The sequence below is a fragment of the Phragmites australis genome, chromosome 6 (assembly GCF_958298935.1).
Source record: "Phragmites australis chromosome 6, lpPhrAust1.1, whole genome shotgun sequence".
In the NCBI taxonomy this organism is placed as follows: Eukaryota; Viridiplantae; Streptophyta; class Magnoliopsida; order Poales; family Poaceae; genus Phragmites; species Phragmites australis.
In genome coordinates this window covers 11,472,901-11,494,386 of record NC_084926.1, presented here as the reverse complement: position 1 = coordinate 11,494,386, position 21,486 = coordinate 11,472,901, and the positions used below count along the sequence as shown (strand labels likewise).

The 21,486-nt window shown below is 46.9% G+C and overlaps 2 protein-coding genes and 1 pseudogene across 2 annotated transcripts; 1 reads left to right on the top strand and 2 right to left on the bottom strand.

Moving 5' to 3' along the window:
* Window positions 1-4,398: 4,398 nt before the first annotated feature.
* LOC133922951 (uncharacterized) lies at window positions 4,399-5,417 on the bottom strand. The gene is made up of 2 exons (XM_062368453.1): window positions 5,350-5,417; window positions 4,399-4,726 (listed from the first exon to the last, which is right to left on the bottom strand). Exons 1-2 carry the CDS (start codon window positions 5,415-5,417, stop codon window positions 4,399-4,401), a joined length of 396 nt encoding a protein of 131 aa, XP_062224437.1.
* A 186-nt stretch (window positions 5,418-5,603) lies between these two features.
* Window positions 5,604-16,465, top strand: LOC133922950 (short-chain dehydrogenase/reductase 2b-like; annotated as a pseudogene).
* A 964-nt stretch (window positions 16,466-17,429) lies between these two features.
* LOC133920453 (LIM domain-containing protein PLIM2b-like) lies at window positions 17,430-19,215 on the bottom strand. Its single transcript, XM_062365072.1, has 5 exons — window positions 18,716-19,215; window positions 18,439-18,535; window positions 18,315-18,340; window positions 18,103-18,192; window positions 17,430-17,937 (listed from the first exon to the last, which is right to left on the bottom strand). The coding sequence occupies exons 1-5, from the start codon at window positions 18,848-18,850 to the stop codon at window positions 17,674-17,676; spliced, it is 612 nt and encodes a 203-aa protein (XP_062221056.1). The 5' UTR covers window positions 18,851-19,215; the 3' UTR covers window positions 17,430-17,673.
* Window positions 19,216-21,486: the final 2,271 nt, after the last annotated feature.

Sequence of the window (21,486 nt, the reverse complement as noted above, 5' to 3'; positions counted from 1 at the left end):
GATTTTAAACTTGAATGACACATTTAGCAAGTTTAAAGACTTTGAGACTCGAGTTCGGGGACTTGGATGACGCCCCTGCCTAATTGATGGTGCATTTTACTCTTATGTATTTGAGTTTTACCGTGGTGGCCAGAGACAAGACAATAGATTGGGGCACAATACAAAGATGCCCGTATCACAGGAAAACTATATGCCACGTACGTGACTGGAAACACGAGTTTGCACACCCCTTAGTCACCAGCGCCCGCACCTTCTCCACTGCCTTTGCCGCATCTACCACCTCCAGCGCGTCCCACCTCCGCTGCCCTCCTTTTTCCCTGCTCTCGACAGCTGCTACTCCTGCTTCCGGTGCCACCGCCACCTTCCCTTTAGCGTCAAGGATGAGGTGGCGAGCAGTGGAGAGAGGTGTGGTGGCCGTAGTGGCGAGCGGAGATGAAGCGATGCCGTGGCTAGGAGGGGTGTGGCGGCAGAAAGTCGACTGCAAACTGCGTATTCGGTTCGCACAGGCAAAGCATAGCAGGCCCCATGTATCATGCTTCTAACGGAATCACCATCATTGTCACGGCGGAACAGACGGATACGAATTGTTGGCGGATACGAACCACGCTGGAGAAATAGTTGACTTTTCTGAAACAAAGCAGAAAGTTGGGGACTCGGTTTATTGGAAAAATGCTCTAGTCATGATGACCTCGACGATATAAGATGGTATATTATAATGATTGCAATTTCCAAATTGATATATTCATATTAGAGAAATAAATGATAAAAATATTCTCATATATACATAATTATAACATAACCTTAGACACAAGATGATAATTTCTCTGACTTATTCTCTCTATAAAATGAGCCCTAAGGAACGTGCAGAGGGGGCACGATTGATTCACTTATTTCCCCACAAACTCTCTCTTTCTCTCTCTTTGGTCATCTCCAAGCTTGAGCCTTCCATTTGGGGAGACTCTTACCGCGCTCTGTCCAGGACACGTTTCGTGCCCCGACAGATGACGCTATCCGTAGGGACATCGGCACAATAAGCCCCATAAGGAAGGGAAGCTAGAGCACACTGCGGAGGAGAGCATGAACATCTGAAGTTCTTGTTCAAAATGGATCACCAATCACGCGATGGGAAGCTGGTGTCACGTGGCTCTACGTGTGCCGACTCAACATCGACCACATCGTTGCCCGGAGGATCGTCACCGTGCCCTGCGTGCACGCGTGCTCGCGACTGCCTGCCATCACACGGCTCCACGAGTGGGAGGCCGTCGGCTCACTACCTCACACACGGGCAGGCCAATCCGCTAAGGCCTCACCGTGGGGAGCCCACAGTCATGCCTACTCGCAGGCTCGTTGGTCCATGCAAAGCCGCACAGGAGGTGCTCGAAGGTAAATAGCATACTTCCATATGCCAATAAACTAAAACAAAATAGCTAGACGTATTGGTTACTCCATGTCCTAGCCCTCGTAGGTTGCAGTATACATCACGGGTAGCCTATCAAGTTTTCTATATCAACTACATGGTCAAAAGCAACCCACTGGTGCAAAGGTAGCTATCGCATTTGCGACATCATTGCAAGCCTCTGCCATCAAGGGATAAGGCTATAAGAAATACGAAGTGTTCTTGTTGTACTAATCATATGAAGCATCTTCGACCTTGTCCGAGGACGTTCGTGAACAGCACCATGACAACGCGCTTTCGCGCCACAATCAGAAGAAGGCTCCTTCTCACCTCTGCTGCACGGGCGGGCCCCCCTCTGCGCCTTGGGACACCTTGCGCCTAGGCATGTCAACGGGGAAAATTCCCACGGGGAATGGGTAACCATCCCCGTCCCCGTTTAAGATGAATTTCCCCGTCCCCGTCCCCGTCCCCGCCCGCGGGAGGAAAAATTGTCCCATCCCCGCCCCCGCGCGGGGAATGGGTCCCCACGGGGTCCCCGTCCCCGCTACCCAGAAATAAATATCATCAATTGATTTTGCAAGTAGGTGATCAAAACAAGACCTCAACATCCAAAATTCACACAAGAAAAAAAAAACAAGATAACAATTAACAAGAGCATCAGTTCATCATAAGTTCATAACATCATAATAACATCATAATTCACACATATAGTTCTAGAGAGATTGAAAGAGCTACACCAACAAAGCAACAAGGCAATTGTTCAGGTAGGAAGCAACAAGGCAACAAAAGCACATGCATTCTTGAGTCGTGACTTCTTGAGTTCTTGTCCTCAGAACAGCTACGAAGCAACAAGGCAACAAAATCACAAAAGCACATGCATTCTTGACTTCTTATCCTCCTGAGGCTCTCAACAAAGTGCAAGTCCCTGCATGCAGCAAAGTAGTTAAATATATAACAAGAAAATGAGTAAACATACATTTTGCTACTATAACAAAACATGAACATCACCTCCATCTTTTCTGGGATCTCTTGAAGGCAACTCCAAAAGGTTTCAGGCTTATCATTATTATCATCATCTACAAAACACAATCACAAGATGACAACCATTACATTGCAACCATGACATTGAAAATTGAATGAATAGGAATTGTACAACATATATACCTTTGTACTTGTTGTGTATCCAATCTTGTGAACACATTAGCGCCTCCAAGATCTCTGGAGTGAGGCGGCTACGGTGCTCACTAAGAACTCTCCCACTAGTGCTAAATGCAGATTCGGATGCAACAGTGCTGACTGGAATAGCAAATATGTCACGTGCTATCTTCCTCAATGTAGGATAACGTGTCCCAGCCACCTTCCACCAATCTAGAATCTGAAAGTTCTCTGTTGCAATTGGAACCAACTCATCCTCCAAGTACCTATCTAGTTCAGATTTGACTCTTGTGATTGTTGGTCTTCTACTTGCAACACGTGCACTGATTGTAGATAATAAATCCGAATTGTCAAGTGGGGGAGCTGATGATTCTGTGTTATCCTCATCCTCTTCCACTTGGTACTCCTTCATCAAATTACATAGAGAGTCTCTAACTTCATTAACTTTCTCAATACACACTTCATTGGTCTGAACTAATAGGGTCTCAAAAAACCCAAGGAGATAGTCGGTCTTAAATCGAGGATCAAGAATAGTGGCTATTCCCATTGGTCCTTTAATGTCCTTACAATATTTATCAAATTTGTCAATCATCTTACTTGACATTTTTTCTATAATAGGATTTGCACAAGCAGCCCATTGCCTAATTTGCATTTTGGCCTCACAAATTTTAAGGAGCTGAATATTGGCAGTGACATAATTAGTTCCAGAAAACACAGCAGTTATGTCATTGAACATCTTGAGCCTCTCAACCACCTCTCTAGCAAAAGTCCATTCTTCCTTACTTGGAGCACAATCATATAGTTTCTCAACACGTGTTGCACGGTTAAAAACCGCCACATAAGGTAAAGCAATACTAAGCATCTTGTATGTAGAATTTCACCGAGTTTTGCAATCAAGACCTAACTTGTGTTCAATTGGGACTTTGACATACTTAGCAATTTCTTCAAATTTTTCTACCCTTTTAGGTGTGGCTGTCCAAAAGGCTACACTTTCACGAACTTTTGCAATTGCAGGTTGTATCACCTCTAAACCATCCTTCACAATCAAGTTAAGAATGTGGGCAGCACAACGCATATGTAATAGTTTCCCCTCCAAGATGAGTTTTGTTTTACCAATCTTCTTGACAAGTTCAGGAATTACCGCATCATTTGTGGTGCAATTATCAAGAGTCACCGTCGAGATCTTCTCATCAATATTCCATTCAACCAAAGCTTCATACAACTTCTCACAAATAACTTCAGCTGTATGTGGAGCAGGAACATATATGAACCTACATGATGACAGCAAGAAATGCAATCAAACTTATGAATTAAAGTTGATGGTAGCAAAGAATTCAATCAAGAATCTAAATTACAATTCAATGACGGTAATGGCAATAAGGAATTACCTCATGATAATGTTTCTAAGCGTCCAAGAGTCATCAATAAAATGAGCTGTAATAGCCATGTACCCTCTTCTTTGGTTTTCAGAGGTCCACATATCTGTAGTAATAGACACTCTTGACTTAGCTCCTGCCATGTACTATAGGGCCTTTTTCTCTTCTTCGTTATATGCATCGATAATGTCCTTCCTAAAATTACATCATAGAAACTTAGACAATATCCATATATGTTGTCATAGATACGTTAAAGTACTACTCTTACCTAATAGTGTTCCTAGTCACCATCTTGAATAATGGCTGAAGTGCACTCACAAACCTCCGAAAGCCGGTATGGTCAACAATACATAAAGGATACTCATGTAGTATAATCATGGCAGCAAGCTCTTTTCTAGCTAGTTCTGGATTAAATGTGTAATTTTCCACAGATATTTTCCCTCCCTCTTGAGAATTAAACTGCAAAGCTGATTATGCTAGTGTCTTGTTCTCTCCCTTCAGTTTGATTCTTCTCAATGTACATATCTTCAAATGATCATGAAGATGCTTCGTTCCATTCCTGCTTTTTCCTCCAAGCTGCTTGTGGCAATGAAGGCATTGAGCTTTAATTTCACCCAAGACTTTCACCTTCTTGAACTCCTTCCAAACAACAGAAGTAAGCTTTCTCTTTGTGCCAAAGTTCACATCTTCAGCCACATTCTCATTATCATCATCATCAATTTGTATTGGCTCTGAGTCATTAACAGAATGTGATTCTTGTTGGCTGCTACTCTCAGTACATGGACTTGACATGGTGAATCTGACAAATAAAAGAAATAAGCATCAGGAATCAAATTGCAATATAGGTCGACATAGCATCCACTCAGATTGACCATACAACAATACAGAAATAAGCTACAAGATTAACAATAGCATCCATACAGATTAACCATACATACATATTGCAATACAGAAATAAGCTACAAAACATCAATACAAATTCCAATACAGATCGACCATAGAATCCAAGAATCAATAACAACCATATGCTACTTTGTTACTGAAAAGAGGGTTAGTGAGCTTCGAAATCGAACCCCATGGATTTCAACAAATGCACGTCGGAGGAGGTAGCTTCTGGGGAACTTGGGGCTCCTGCAATTGCAAGGTGGCTTTTCTTCCTCACGGCGGCACCTTTCCCAGCCGAATTTTGAAGCACCTTGCGCATGATGACAGGTGCAGGTGCAGCACCTTGCGCATCGAGGGGTACAACAGCAGTCGCCTCGTCGAGTGCTGTGTTGGTTGGAGCAGGTGGTGGCCGGTCCTTGCTAGCGTTCCTTCGCGTGGACCGCCCGACGTTGGTTAGTTACACAACGGCGCAGCGACACGACTCGAACTCGAATACAAAGGTAGGAGGAGGACTGGAAAGGAGAGCTCGCTTCTCACCTTGCGTCGTCACCGTCGGAGCTCAACGGCGAGGAGGGCGAAGCCATGACGGAGTCGATCTGCTCCATCTGCAGCGGAATGGGTTGGACGGCGGCTAGGTGTGCCTCGATCTGCTTGCTGTCGTGCGTGTGCCGTGCGGGAGCTTGACGGCAGGACGGGTCAGACGGCGGCCAGCTGTGCCTCGATCTGCTTCACTGCTTGCTGCCGTGCGCGACTGCGCGAGCTTGACGCCGGGACGGCTAGCAGCGAGCGCGATGCGCGACGCTGGCCGGCTGGGGCCGTGGGGCGCAGGCCGTGGGGCGCAGCTGCGCAGGCCATGCGTGGCGTGCCGCAGCCAGCTGGGGCGTAGCCGCGCCGGGGGCCGGGTCGGGGCGCCGGGCGCTGCGCCGCTGCCTCCGCGGTCCGCGCACCGCGCTGGTGCCGCTCAGTGCCTCACGGCTCAGCCGCTGCGCTGCGCCGCTGCCTGCTGGACAGCCTGGACTGCTGTGCTGGGGCTGGGGGCCTGGGGCAGTGGGGCGCTCGGTCCGCTCGGAGCTCGGGCCGTCGGCCGCAGGCGTGCCGCTGTGCTGCTGGGGGCTGGCGGCGGCTGGCCTGGCGCGGTGGCGCCTGGCGGCTGGGAGTGGCCAGTGGGTGAGCCGGTGAGAGCCTGAGTCCTGAGAGGATAAGGTAAGGGTCTAAGGGATAAGGATAAAGGATTGAGTGAATCAGTGATTGACCGATTGGGTGAGGAGTCTGGTCGTCTGGAGCGCTGAGCGGCGTGGTGCACTGGCGCCGAAAGCGGAAAGCCCAGAGGCTTGTTTGTCGCGGTGGCTTCAACATGCAGCCAACGGCCCGAGTGGCGACTGGAGTGGGCCGGCAAATTCTAAAGCCCAGATAAATACGAGGACCCGCGGGGAAACGGGGACGGGGGCTGGGTAACCATCCCCGCCCCGCCATACCCGACGGGGGAGATTTTTTCCCCGTTACTCTCCCCGTGGGGAAAAAAAATACTCCCATCCCCGTCCCCTAATAGGGGAATTCCCCGTCGGGGAACGGGGATTGGGGCCCCATTGCCATCCTTACTTGCGCCAGAGGTAGGCTCCGTCCCACCTCCACACTAGGGCCCACGATGGCCACCACCAGTACCAGGGCCCACCGGCCATGCTCCAATTGTGGGTTGGCCCAGCTCCAAAGGCCCAGGCGGAAGGGTGTCGGGCTCCGACGGGTAGGCTCCGGTGCGCTTCGGAGGCTCAGGACACGGCCAGGGCTACCTTTGTCGTGGTTGCAGCCACATCCATGGATCTGCGTAAGGACATTGTCGGCATGCTCGCTGGGCGTGCCTCTGGCTCACACGAGGAGTGGCTTCGAGCACAAGAGGAGGGTATCATCGAGCAAGTACCTGTACTTGGCACGTAGGTAACTATTCCTTGTTTTTTTTCCATAATCCAAACTAGCTGGTTGCCTACACGATGGCTAGCCTGTAGCAGTGTTCCTTTGTGATGTGCCCGACAGTAGGACATGCCTGTGGCACATGAGATTCAAAATTACAAGGGTGTCAGCTGCCGGACTTTGTGACATCTATTTCCTACTTGCCTGAATTGTTGGCTGGTTAGCCCCTTTACCAGTCGTGAGGCACGCGTGACAAGACGTTGCTAGTACTAGAGTAGAGTGATACATGCTGTTGGTAAAAAAAGCCTGCTGCATTTACTATGGCGTGGGGCTACACGGTGGAGCCTGCTCATTGCACCTCTGTCGGCTAGATGTGTCCTAGCATACATCGATAGAGCGACCTCTGCTAGCATGCATACATAAGTCATTTAGCTCAATATTGTTCTATAGATTATTCTATTCTAGTATGCCCCCTTTCCCTACTACTAACCACAAATATAGCAACTTGCTTCGCACGTGTGTGGGTAGCAGATGGGAGCGCCATGGGCTACCGAGGTGCTGGTGGCTCGTGGCCATCTGGTCGACCCCCTGATCGGATTCAGGCCCTTCGAAGGCAACCTCCGGCTTTGGGCCACCTCCGAGGGTACCCAACGGCTTCAAGCCTCCCCCAACTTCGAGCCGCCTCCGAAGGCCCCCTCCGCAATAGAGTCCGCTGAGGCCCCAAGTCGCTTCCGAAGGCCCCTCCGCAATAGGGTCAGCTGAGGCCCCAAGCCACCTCCGCAATGAAGGCCCCGTACCGCTAGCTGTAAGACACCTTGCCTAGTACGTGCTCAATGGTGATAGCCACTAATTAAATACTTCCATGCTGCTACTAGCTGATTGCCATGCAATCAAAAATGTGTGGTGCTTGCCTCCGCATAGGCAGAGTTGCCGAAGCACTCGTCGCTTAGACCTTCACTGCGGAGGCCACATACAGCTCGCACGCACCATATCATTCTAGCCATTGCTAATACGATATTAGTCAAGCTAGAACATTTGGCAGCTATGACATATGTTTTCATGCAAAAAACATGGGACCTTGAAAATATACATAGCTAACCTACATTGTATATGTTTTCACACAAAACACGCACTGCCTCAATGGCCTCGTGCCTCGGTAAAAGCCCACAACGATGGAAAAAGCCTATCACAGTGGCACTAGCTCCATACCTCGTAGGCTATAAGCCTCGGTTGCATGACGCGCAGCCTCGACGGCCCCGTGCCTCGACAAAAGGCTACAACAATGACAAAAGTCTATCACAGTGGCACTAGCTCCACACCTCATAGGCTATAAGCCTCGATCGCGTGATGCACTGCCTCGATGGCCCCGTGCCTTGGTAAAAACCCATGACGATGGCAAAAGCCTATCACAGTAGTACTAGCTCCGCACCTCATAGGCTATAAGCCTCGGTCGCGTGACGCACTACCTCGACGGCCTTATATCTCGGCAAAAACCCACGCCGGTGGCATTAGTAACCCCACCGTCATGGTAACAATGTATCGACGGTCCTTGGTCTCAACGGACATGTCAAGGATTAGTTCCTAACAATGATTCCAGAGTGTACCGGTCGGTGGGTGCGTGAACAACGCTTGCGGTATGCGTGTACTTGTGATGAACTCAAGAACACGGGGGTTATCCAGGTTCAGGCCTCTCGAAGGATAACAGCCCTACGTCCTATGTATTTTGTTATCCGTAAACTGGTTACATATGAGTTGTCTCGACTACTGCTTCTTCGTCCCCTTACAAACCAGGTCCTTATGTCTTAATATACTAGAAAGAAGAAGAACTTATAAGTGAGCTCTTTTTCGTTGATCCATACCTTAGCTAAACCTTCCACCCCTAGGCTATTTAAAATGGGTGGCGCACATGCCCCTTTTTGTTCTGATGAAGCTATCGAGCATGTCCCATCCGCTAGACACCTCCATAACTACGTCACCCCGGTCAGCCGATCTATCATGTCCCATCACCGATCTCGCACGTGCGCATGTGAAACAGTCTGACACATCTGCGAGCCCATCATGTAATGTTTAATGCTATAAGATGGGACATGTCACCACTACGCCGGTCACGATCTGTCTACTGAGGAGGAATGCGTACGAAAGAAAAACACTTGAGTGAAAAGCATTTAATGAGAATAGACTGGTTTAGCGAGTATCTGACCCGCGACCAGCGAAGGCTGATCGCGAAGTTCCCTTATGTGATAAGAATTCTAATCATGAAGGTGCCGACTGAATGCGTGGTGAGACACTGGCCTGAAAAAAATCTTCTACTAACCAATATTAGTGTGTAAACCTATAGAATAGAGAACTCCTATTCTATACACTGGTAGGACAACTTCACGGTTCCAGCCTCGATGCAAATGTAATAATAAAAAGAAGCATCGCGGGCTCGTGCTACCGGACGTCGATCACGGATCCCGCCAGTGCTGCTCGTTTGGCTGATTTCGTCAATAACAAATTCGGCAAGCTCGACGTGTTGGTACGGTTCTTTCGATTTCCCTGCCATGTACTACGCCACTACGCTTCCTTTTCTACGACTAGTCGACTACCGACTGTCATCTAGGTATGCATGGCTCGTGACATGCTCCGCGTGTTAACGTGTTGTGCTTGTTTCTTACTACTTGCAACGATCGTGTTCTAATTGTTTCACGCGCCGCAGGTCAACAACGCAGCAATATTCGGGGTGACAGTGGAGGTTGGCGACGAGACAGCTCTCAAAGAAACGGTATATAGGCAGCACTCTCTTCTGCTATGTAGCAATTCACGTATATAATCGGAGTAGCATATTAGTATCAGCACTTTTGGAAATAACCTGAAGTAGAGTTCTATTGCATCAAAACAGCTTGCGGGCAAGGACCAGAATAAGATGCCGAATGGTTGAGGCAACGGACCACACAGAGTACCCAGGAAGCAGAGGAATGCCTGAAAATAAGCTACCACGTTACAAAAAATGTTACCGAAGCCAGAACGAGCCGTAGCTCATTCGGTAAAGTCGTCAGATGAGCGAGCCCGCTCGCGTTCGAAGGCTGGTTTCGGCGCGAGTGCTCATCAAAGGTTTTAATCCTTAGTTGCTTTCGGAATGGGTCCTGGGTTAAGTGTATGTACACGGTGCGCGTTTAGTAGGATATACACACATACTGTGAGTTTAGCGTGTGTTTAAGACGCGTATGTGTGCGTGGAGCATATGTATGATGTGTGTGAGTCGTATACATCTTCGATTGTATCCTAATTTAAAAAATAAATAAAATTCTAATAAAACTAAAGATAATTATAAGACTTTATGTGAGAATTTTTTTTCAAATAATGTTATTTGAATCATATTCTATAGGGAGGAAGTTTGAAAAAAATAAAAAAATTAAAACGTGTGACTCAGTTATTAACTCATGTTAAGGAATAGCTTAACATGTAAATGTATATTTTATTTTATATTATAGGACATATCTTAAGAGAATCTTTAAAATTAATTTCACTGTTTTATTAATTTTTTTATGATTTTTACAAAGTTCACAAGCATAAAATGAATATGTTAAGAAACAGTATTGTAATTAACTTTTTCATGTCTAGCATTAATTTTCCTACATAAAGAATAGTATAAATAAACTAATAAAAGTGATTTCACTAATTTTGGAGGTGTGATGGATCAATTATGAATTAAATTATATCCAGCACGGGTCCAATAATTTGATCAATACGCCCTACGCTTTTTTCTTCAATCCTCACTTCGCTCACGAATTTTCCGAGTCACAACATATTTACACAATCATACATGTTACAATAACTAATTCATGAGTTCATATATTTTTAAAAGATATAGGATCATGTAAGAAGACTAAAAAAATTAGTTTCATGATTTTTGAATTAGCAAAGAGTAAACTATGCATTTAACTTGGTTTAACAAATACATTTTCTCACATAAATTTTTTAACTTTTTTATGAGTATAAATACTTTTATCATGTAGATCATATTACAAGAAAACCAACAAAATTTGTTTAACTTGATTTGAAGCTCAAATGAATTAGTTATTGATTTTACAAGATTGAGTTAATTTTTAGGTTTTTTTAATTTCATTGAAAATCAAGAAAACTGCTCGATAAATCGAGAAAATCGAGTGGTTACCAACAATGCGGAAAATTCGAGAAAACCGCTTGATAAATTGAGAAAATCGCTCGATAACGTACCGAACGGAGAATCTGGTATTTTTTGTTCAAATTTTAAATTTTAGTAAATGAATTTTATACGAATTTCAGCTAAATTTTGAGCAATTATCATGATAACTGCATATTTTCGATTACCGCTGTGGACTGATTACCGACACCCAACGGTAACTAAAACCTTGCTCAGGGTACGTTTCCTGAACACACATCAGAGACCACACTTGAAAAAATCTCTAAAAAGACCATCCCATCTTAACATGCATCCGGCTCTTTTGCTCCAGTTTTTTAGCGGCGAAGAGCTCAGGCAGGAGCTGAACACCATCGACAAGCTGACCAAGGAGAGGCTGGACGAGCTATCGGCGCAGTTCCTCGAGGACTTCAAGGCTGGACGAGCTGGAGCCCCGCGGGTGGCCTACCGGCCGGGTGTACTCGGCCTACCAGGTGTCCAAGGCGCTCGTCTGCGCCTACACGCGGATCCTCGCGAGGGAGAGCGCCGCGCTGCGGGTCAACTGCGTGCACCCGGGTGCCGCGCTGTTTTGGTTGTCGACAAAAAAAGTCTGACCAAATATTGGGCATGGCCAAATTCAGAGCAGGACTAAATTCAAGGTAAAAGGTAGTGTTTAATTTGTAGTTAAGTCAAAGTTAGATCTTTATCAAAGAAGAAAGTTAAATTGGTGTTTGGATTGCTGCTAGGTTAAAATATTTTAAAATTGTGATTATAACATGTAGGCTTCACATGTCATTAATTTTTGTAGTGTCAAAATATATTTAAATGGGGTCTTATTTTGTAGATTAAATCATAAAGAATACAATGGTACAAACAGATTTGTAATTAGATGTACAGTTTAGCAAATATTATCATTAGAAACTCGATAATACTAAAAGTAATGTATTACATGCACCATTCACGAGGCGACACGTGGTTATGGCCAGCCATATGGCCAAGCCAAAGGGGAAAATGCAAAATTCTTCTAAAGTCACTTGGATTTTGACTTTTTCGCTAGAAATTATTTTGTTAAAAAAAAAACCTTTAAAAGTTTGGCTTGGGAGGAGCGACAGCTTGGCGGACCGAAGTGGCCCGCAACCGACGATGCCGGGTCATGACCAAAGTCCATCCGACATCCATGGCATCCGCAGGTGGCTGCGGCGCGGCGAGACCACAACACATAGTAGCTCTGGCCGGTGTAGCTGCTCTGGCGGCGGCCATAAGCCCAGAGGTAAGAGCGGGGCGGCGAGGCGGAGTAGCATTGGGAGGCACAACTGCCTTCCCCTTTTGCACGGAGTTCAGCTGCAAAGCAGGGGCTGGCGAGGTCGACTGCTCAGTCAAAGAGACAGAACCAAGGGTATCAAGAAGCCATCATTGAACTATTGTCCTACCCGCAGAGGATGTGCCAGGAAGGAAGGGAGGTGCGAAAGGGGAGAGAAGGGAGGGAGACACTCGGGGAAGCTTGGGAGAGTCCCTGGAGGGCCGATGGGTGGACACTGGACTCAGAGTGAGCATTGGCGGCGAGGAAGGCGGAGGGGAGCTCTCCATTCTCACCAATGTTGTTCCCGTTGTAACTTGTAACTGTAAATGTGTACAAATAGGATATGCATCAGGTGCTTGTATATGCAGGTTTTTTTTATATTTTTCTCCTTTCCATGTAATCGGGATTCCCTTCCTTATATTATATGTACATGGTTATATATATAAAACGACGGCCACCACGATTGAGTGTATTAAGTCTTCCCCAATCTTGCTAATCTCGTTTTCATGGTATCATTTTGGTTATGATCCTCGAACCACAATTTCCGCTGTTCCTCACCCATAGGTGCCGCCACCACCCCTCTCCGTCGACCTCCCCCTCCCATGGCGACAACTCTACCTCCTCCACCAGCAACGACCTCGTTGTTGCCCTCACCTCTGTGCTCATGTCGCTTCTTCCCAACCCCTCCGCGGCGGTGCCAGCCTTGAATGTGTCCTCCGTCAAGGCCCATGTCCCTGTCATCCTCTCCAACAAGGCCGCCAACTACACCCTCTGGTCAACGTTCTTCGAGGCGATGGTTGGTCAGTTCGACCTACTCTCGCACATCGACGGCTCTACTCCGGCGAACCTCGATGATTCCTCCTAGGTGCAGGCGGATTGCACTGTCTGGACATGGTTGTATAGCTCTGTCCATGAAGAAGGCCTCGACGTCATGGTGGAACCGAATCAGATGGCACGCGATCTTTTCTGCGCCAACCAGTACGCCTGTGCCATCTACCTTGGCCATCAATTTCACTTGTTGATGCAGGGTGATCTGTCCGTCACAGACTACTTTCAGCATCTCAAAACCACCGCTGATGCGCTACGTGATGTTGGCTGCCCGATTGAGGATGTTGTCGGTGACATGGGAACCGAGGGTCCTCGAGTCCCGAGGCTAGGACAGCAGAGTGCCATGTGGCGCTCTCCCTCGTGGATTATCTCCCCGAGATCCGAGAAGACCAAGTTCCGGGAGAGGGTGCTCGGGGCCATGAACAGTGGTCCCCGAGTACCCGAGTTCCCCGATGACCCGAGAAGACCAAGTTCCGAGAGAGGGTGCCTGGGACCATGAATAGTGGTCCCCGAGCACCCGAGTTCCCTGACGACAAGAGAAGTCACAGTTCCGAAAGAGGGTGCCTGGGACTATGAACAGTGGTCCCCGAGCACCCGAGTTCCCCGAGGACCCGAGCAGTCAAGTTCCAGGAGAGGACGCTCAGGGCTATGAACAGTGGTCCCCGAACACCCGAGTTCCCCGAGGACCAAAAAAGGGCATATCCGAGAGAGAGTGCTTGGGGCTGTGAACGGTACTCCCCGAGTACTCATAGTTCCCCGAGGGCCCGAGAAGTCCTTCGCCGGTGGTCCCCACAAGGGCTCAGTGGTGAGGTGTTAATTGGTGAGAGGCCTGATGCTGCATTTAAGAGGGCGCGTGGACTATCACTTTCAATCACTCCCCCCACGCCTATTGTCAGTCCCTGCCACGATTCGGCAGGGAGGCGTGGGGACATTTAATGCGCGGGTCCCATCGCGCGTCATCCGGTGCGCCTCGGGATAACGTCGCAGGGTTTGAGGTGTAACATCTGCCGCCCTGCTATGTCAGGCTCGCTCTGATCGGGTGGGCACGCGGGGCTGCTCGGTGGCTGCCGGGCGGGCCCTCCCCGCAGCACCTGCTGAAAAGCGGGATGATGACCACAAGACCGAACAGGGACGCGTTTTTAACCCTCCCCGTCACCTCAAGCAGCAGCCCATTAGGGTTGCTTTCCATTTATTTCACATACAAGGTAAATTCAGAATCATCCCCACGGTCGAATCTCAAAGGGGGTCCCTCTGAATCTCCGCTTGTGAAGTTCATCCTCCGACAGATGCGGAGCTCATCCTCAATGCTCTGCATGACCTCAGCCCACGTCTCATGACCGCTGGTGACATCATCTCCTTTCAAGATCTGCTGTCGTCGTTCTCTAAGGCGCGCTTCTTGCTGCTCCTTCACCAACTGAAGGCGATCAACGGCGCAAGGTCGCCTCGGCCTCTGCACTCCTCTCCACGACGAATGTGTCACTGCGTGCGTACGTGAGGGGATTGTGTCACTGCGTGCGTAAAATTACTGCCATGACAAGCGGGGTGACATCACCTAGGTAGGAGCATGCAATCTACCACTTATATATAGGTGAAGCACCTGGACCTGGTTCCATATCATTCCAAGCCCAACTTGTTCGTATCTCTCCAGTCTCCAGTTCTACTCTTTGACACTGACTAGCTTGCACAAGATCAGCAATCCGTTACATATGGAAGGAAGCGCACGCGTCCAATCTGAAAAGGAGTGAGCATTTCTGTTTTCTTCTTATATAAGTACAGTATACGCTTCGCAGTGAATTTCTTTTACAGAACAGTATAAGCAGCGCCTAATAATTCAAAAGTGCCGTGCTAAATTATATGAGTGGAGATAAGATTTTGATATTGGCATGTGAGTATTGTACAACTTATTTGCGTGTCGCTTGTGATGCTCCTCCCCATGTCGTAGACATTTTCTCTGTTCTTTCAGGGTTGCGGTGGTTACGGGAGGGAACAGAGGAATTGGGTTAGAGATATGCAGGCAGCTGGCTTCCAACGGAATCACGGTGATATTGACGGCGCGGGACAAAAAGAGGGGTAACGAAGCAGTCAGTACCCTTGAAGCGCGCGGGCTATCCAACGTGCTGTTTCATCAACTAGAGGTCGGCGATCGGTCGAGCGCTGCACGTTTAGCTGATTTTATCAGACAGAAGTTTGGCAAGCTGGATATACTAGTAAAGTTTTCTCTTCTTTTCCTCAGTCTATGCGTAGTTCATGCTGTACTAGTCAAAACATGTGGAACTTGAGTGATAAATATGAAGGTTCAGGATTTTTGTGGTTGTTCGGGAAAGATTCTGGTTCTGATTTTACCATGGATCGTTGGTAGTTGTTGATTGGAGATGCTTTGCAGGTCAACAATGCAGGAATTGTTGGGGCGACTACAGAGGTCAGCAACCCAGAAACTTTTCAGCAAGAGGTTAGTTAACTTTCTTAAAAAGAGTCTTTGATCCAGCCTTCATTGGAGGCGTTGCGGGAGCCGGGGTTCGAGCCCTGGCCAACCGGCTCCTTCCTTGGAACCTTTACCAACTGCACTACAGGCAGTTCCAGTTAACTAGTGGTAGCTTCTCAGATAATTCACATCTCACTTCAAACTTTTTTGGAGTGTTTAATATACATACGTTTTATTCATTTCTATGAAAGAGAAATCTTACGGTAAAAAGGGAGGAATAATTTTTGTTGAATGGAAATAGCTTGCGCATGGTTGGCATGGAGAAGTTTGAATGGATCAGGAAACACACCACTGAGCCTTACGAGAAAGCAGTAGAGTGCTTAAGAACAAACTACCACGGCACCAAAGCTGTCACAGAAGCACTCCTTCCTCTCCTTCAATCCTCAGTCCATGGAAGAATTGTTAACATATCATCGTATTTTGGACTACTCAGGGTAACTGCCCTTAAGAACTGACAAAGAGGCTTGCTAGAACTAGTTCTAAAAATAAATTCAGACGCAGTGTTTTCATTTCCAAAACCAGTAATCTTCCTACCATACTCCAGTTTTTCAGTGGCGATGAACTTAAACGTGAGCTCGACAACATCGATAACTTATCGGAAAAGAGATTGGATGAGCTATCAGAATTGTTCCTTGAGGATTTCAAGGATGATCAGCTGGAGCCCCATGGATGGCCTGCCGAAGGAGTGTACCGTGCATATAAAGTGTCCAAGGCTCTTGCCAATGCTTATTCCAGGATCCTTGCAAAGAAGCATCCATCGCTGTGTGTAAACTGTGTACATCCTGGCTATGTCAGTACGGATATCAACTTTCACACTGGAGATCTCACGGTCGAGGAGGGTGCAAAGGGAGCTCTCATGCTGGCCCTTGTGCCTAAGGGAGGCATGACCGGCGTGTACTTGGACGGCACAGAGGTCGCATCCTTCATGTAATGCTTGCAAGCTACTAGCAACATTATAGGCAATAAAAATCTACTGGAAAAGGATGTAGTACTACAATGTCTTGCTAGTTTGGTCGTACAGCTTATGTATATCTTTGTGTGTGTCCCCGTCCTTAAGGAGGTTGCGGTGGCGCACTGTTCAAACACGCATTGCTACTTTGCTAAGCGTTGGTTTTCTTTGTCTATGCAAAGTAAGGTTACTACAGTAGGAAAATGCTGCATGGTTTAGCCCGGTCATTCCCAGCTTTTCCAGGGGCAAGGCAGCAGGAGTGCGTCATGCCGTTAGCCCAAATCCCACCACAGGATGGTTCGTTAGACTATATTCAAGGGATTTTCGTCGCGGACGAAAATCTCGTCGTGAGGGATTTTCATTCCTTTCAATATTTTAACGGTTTCTCTTCATGATTCCCGTTACGAAAGAATTCTCAGGATCATTCTTTTTAGGATAGTATTCTCTCTTCTTTCCCTTCGCGATTTCCTTCGAAGAAAAACTGTTGGAGATAAGAGAAAATAAAAGAAATGAAAACAGAAAAGAGAATCAGAAAGAAAATAAAATGAAAAAAATATAGTTAGATATGGTCTTAGGTCAGGCGCTAAAACTCAAAACAGACGGACACAAGGCGCCGTTCCTACGTCCGCGGCTCGACCTCACCGCCGCAGCCGGCAAAAGTAGTTTGGACTTGATCGATGCTGCGGAGGCGCACCGCGGAGGACGAGAAGGGCGACGCGGTGATTAACCAAGGTTTCCTCCCGGTTTCGCTCTCTGTGGCTGCGCAATGGTGCGTGACCGCATGGGACGTGAGGGTGTTGAGAGGAGAGATCTGACCTGAAGCTTATCAGACCAATCAATACCAGGCTCCGGCGCTGGAAAATTAGCGCAAGACACCGTCCTTTTCTGCGCCGCGTTAGCGCTTAGCACCGGTGACGAAAGCGGTGGCGCCTCCTCCCGTGTACCCTCCATTTCATGGGATGCCAAGCAAAACTTCATGCAATGGACGAAATCAATGTACTGGGAAAGAAGAAGAATGTTAACACCGATATTCCCCATTGCACCATCATGGACCCAATCAGGAGACTCATACAGAATCAAGCAAGTCAGCACGTGTTACAATCCCAAAAACAAAACTGAGAAAAAGCAAGCTTTCAGAGGCGGAACAAAAGGAGGGGAAGAATGTATTTTTGCAAACTACTAACTGAAAATTGCAGATGTCGTATATATAGATATGGTTCTAGTTTCTTTGCTTTGCTGCTATTATCTTCGTTCTTCTACGCCACTTGCGGGGGCACTTCCTGCTCTGATGCCCCCACATCCACCGGTGGCTCCGGCGCAGCCTCCACGGACTCGCTCTTCTTCGTCTGCGCCGTCTGGATGAGGTGGTTGTAGCTGCCCTTCTCCTTGAACAGCTGCGAGAAATGGATCTTGCAGTAGAGGATCCCGTTCAACGCGGCGTAGGAGGACGTCGTCAGGATGCAGCCCCCATGCGAGCACTTGAAGCAGCTCTTATGGTACGACTCGCCTTCTAACGTTAGCTGAACAAGAAGATAAAGCGTGCCGAATTAGCTGTTTTGTGCTCCTACTGTTATGATTTAATCAGACAAGAAACTTTAGTAATATTTTTGCAGATCTTTGAGAGTCTGGTAATTATGTGCCATGTAGTTCTGCTTTGTCAGAGTAACGAAACAGCATTTGTGTACCTTCTCTAATGGGTACACAGTTTTTTGGCAGGCTGTGCATTTATCTTGAGTTCCACAAAATGCAGATGATAGCTTGCTCGGAGCTTTTGCCTGCAAATTTTTTTAATTCGCAATATTAGCCCATTATTATCAATGATGAGAAGGAATCAATAAAAAGTTTCTAAAACTTGCAACATTTGAAAATCTAGTTCAGCATATTTGCGGAATCTTACCTGGTCATTTTTGTTCGATGCGCCACCTGAGTAACAGAACGGAAAACATTAAACATCTCTTATTTTCTCACTCTTATTATCGATGATGAGAAGGAATCTGACAAGTATTGTGTTGCAGCATTACCTTGAAATTTCTTCGAGAAGGTCCCTGTCTCCTTGAAGAGCTGCTCGAAGTGGGTCTTGCAGTACAGGACACCATCCATGGACGAGTAGTTGCTAATCTAGAGATGACGCATAAATGAAAGGAAACTCATCTTATACATTTGGCCAAATCAACCAACAGAAACAAAATTGATTCCTTCCAACGCAAATTAGCATATGTTTAACCACATTTGGCGAGAAACCATCACAATCCACTAATGCACACCACGAGTTCAGGGCTTCAGGCCATGCATACGTACCGAGAGGTTGCCCTTGCAGTGGCTGCACTTGAAGCAGATCTTGTGGTACGAGACGCCGTCGGCGGTGAGGAGGTCGATGAAATGGACGGTCTTGTCGCAGGTTTTGCACTTGTCCTGCGTGCCGGTGAAAGACATGGCGAGCTGTACGGGCCGAGACGCCGGCGGCCTGGGCAAAGCCTGCAACGAAGCGTATCTATCTGCCGAGCTGCTTCTCAATTTTGGCGCGTCCCCGGCCGGCGCCCGGCTGGCGAAGAGCAAACTAACGCGAATTTAGAGCTGGTTCGCGCACTTGGGAGAAGAAGCAAATTCTGACACCCAGAGAACGAGATGGATGCTTTAAAGGGCAGGGCATGAGCTCCGGAGCAAAGATAGGAGGTGCATGGGCTCCAAACCGCACAGGCCAAGTCAAGCAAGGCTTGCTTTTTTAGCTTGGTAGGGAGGGGCGGTGATGCCTCCCAGCGCCTATGCGAACCTGCAGTGCGTTCCGTTTGCTTCTCCTGATTCCCAGGACGTGCCTGGATGGATGAAATGCTTGCGCCATGTAGGTTGTGTGTGCAAGCCACGAACACGACGTGGTGAGATGTTGCCCGACCGTCGTGTTGGGCAGTTCTTTCCGTTCTCCATCTTGCAGCGAAAGGGATAACATCGGGCCGACCAGTGCGGTCCAGAAGGCTTTGAAAATGGGCCTTACAGCCCAGAAGGCTTGTACGGGCCACAAAAAGGTACTCTCACGTTTTATTTTCCCTTACAGGCCATCATATCTGCGAATGTTCTTAAAGGCCCTCTCACGGGCAAAATTCACGGCTTTTTTATATTTTTAATATTTACAAAATTACAAGTCCGATTCAAATATTTGTAACAATAGGTTATCGTTGTTTGTGTATGGGACGAGAGTAAGGTCTCGTTTTATGAACCAGCGATATCTTGTAAGCTTTTCAGATCAGAAATGAATATCAGCATGATGTGGCACATCTTGCCCGTTCACCTGGTGAGATCTTGCTCTTGCTCACTGAACGAGAGAGACCTCCCTCACTTGGTCCTCCTCTACTTCCTCTCTCTTGACTCAGTTAAATGCAAATGGGGTTGCTGACATCAGCCAGGACGACACGGTCGCATTTTATACCCAAAAGACCTCGCCCGAATATAAGCAACACCTTTTAGGTGGGTCCACCAACCTTTGCTATGATAAAGATCTCGTCCGCCGAACAGGCAAGATCTTCCTCACTCGCTCCTCCTCTCCTCCCCCCTCTCTCTCGATTCGGCTGGATGCAAATGAGGACGTTGACGTCAGCCGGGGCACGCGCGGCCGTATTTTATACCAAAAGGTTTTGTCCGAACAGCGAGCAACACCTTTTGGATGGGCCCACCGGCAGTCGCTACGAGCAAGATCTCGTCCGTTCAACGGGCGGCGAGACCCCTGCTAACCACCATTTTTTATTTCTAATCGGGGGATCCATAAAATATCGCGTTTTATAGGGTGAGATTTTGCTCTCACCCAATGAACAAGCGACAATAGGCTATTGTTGTGAATTTTTGAAACGGACTTGTAACTTTTTTAATATTTTTTGTTATAAATTTTTGAAACAGACGTATAATTTTATACATATTAATATATATATATGTGTGTATATATATATATATTCCAAAATTCACTAGCTGTACCCGGATAAGGCGCGAGAAAAAACGACCGAGCCTACAACAATTTCTGTAGGAAAATTATGTTTTATTGATTAACTATTGGGAAAACAGTAAATTGTAGCCATCTTTTTAAAGTTTGGTTAACGTTTGGGACAAAACTTTAGAAACCGCCGACCTAGTCGTATACCCGGATGCACTAGCTCGTTATTCTCTCAAACCAGTAATTACGCAAGAGAGAAACACTCGTCACTCATGTTCTACATTTCTGTGAAGAATACTTGTAGGTTAGTGACCCCAGGTCTGTCACAAAAGAGTGTTCTGCCCAGAGACACCACACCTACCTAAAAGTGAATGTGAGATCATCGAAGAAAACGACGCTTGTTATAAGCGAGCGCAAAGTATCAACCGCAGTGACTAGTGAGTAAAGATTTATACTCTCGCCCTTCAGTCCTGTCCACGATTATATAACGCCCTACCGGTCGTTACTGACTATGGCTACAGGAAACTGCTAGTTACTGATGATCTTTCGCAAAGCTACGTAAACACCGGTGCCAGTCTTTGGATCGATGAACAAAGTCATGTTAGGGCATGTTTGTTAAAGTAAGTTTGTAATTTTTAATTTTTAAAGTAATTTTGTAAGAATGATTCTATAAAATAAATTAGATGTTAGAAATTGAAAAAATCGGTTTCTTCTAATTCACTTCTCTATATAATCACATTTTCTATAAAATTATTCTTATAAAACCACTATAAAATCACTTCTAATCACGAAATCACTTTTTTCAAAAATTTAAATCACTTAAGCTCAAATATGCCTTTACTTTCTGGGAACTTTTGGGTGGTCGAGAACTCAGGATGCAAACGAGGTCCTTCAAATATTCCGGGGACAGGTGAAACTGAACTATCTAGTATCTAGTCACTGGCTGGTGACTCGGCGAGAGCTACGTACTACCCGGTATTTTTTGTAAGTACGTCAAGGCAGTCGGTATATCGACGAAGGTAAAGCAATTTGATTTGACATAGAGAAAGCAAGGAGCACAGATTTTAGTTTCAAAAAGTCACTGGGCAGTTTCTGGTACACACGGACCAACTTGGCTGACTTGTGCTGCTCCATCTTGGTCCAGTACTATCCT

What these genes read in the sequence shown, in the direction of transcription:
- LOC133922951 (XM_062368453.1), bottom strand. Translation starts at nt 5,417, where the DNA reads ATGGAGCAGATCGACTCCGTCATGGCTTCGCCCTCCTCGCCGTTGAGC. An exon ending in TCCGACGGTGACGACGCAAG is followed by an intron (nt 4,727 to 5,349) that starts GTGAGAAGCGAG and finishes TTTATTTGTCAG; the next exon opens with ATTCACCATGTCAAGTCCAT.
- LOC133920453 (XM_062365072.1), bottom strand. Translation starts at nt 18,850, where the DNA reads ATGTCTTTCACCGGCACGCAGGACAAGTGCAAAACCTGCGACAAGACC. An exon ending in CATCGAACAAAAATGACCAG is followed by an intron (nt 18,193 to 18,314) that starts GTAAGATTCCGC and finishes AAAAATTTGCAG; the next exon opens with GCAAAAGCTCCGAGCAAGCT. An exon ending in CTGTGTACCCATTAGAGAAG is followed by an intron (nt 17,938 to 18,102) that starts GTACACAAATGC and finishes CTTCTTGTTCAG; the next exon opens with CTAACGTTAGAAGGCGAGTC.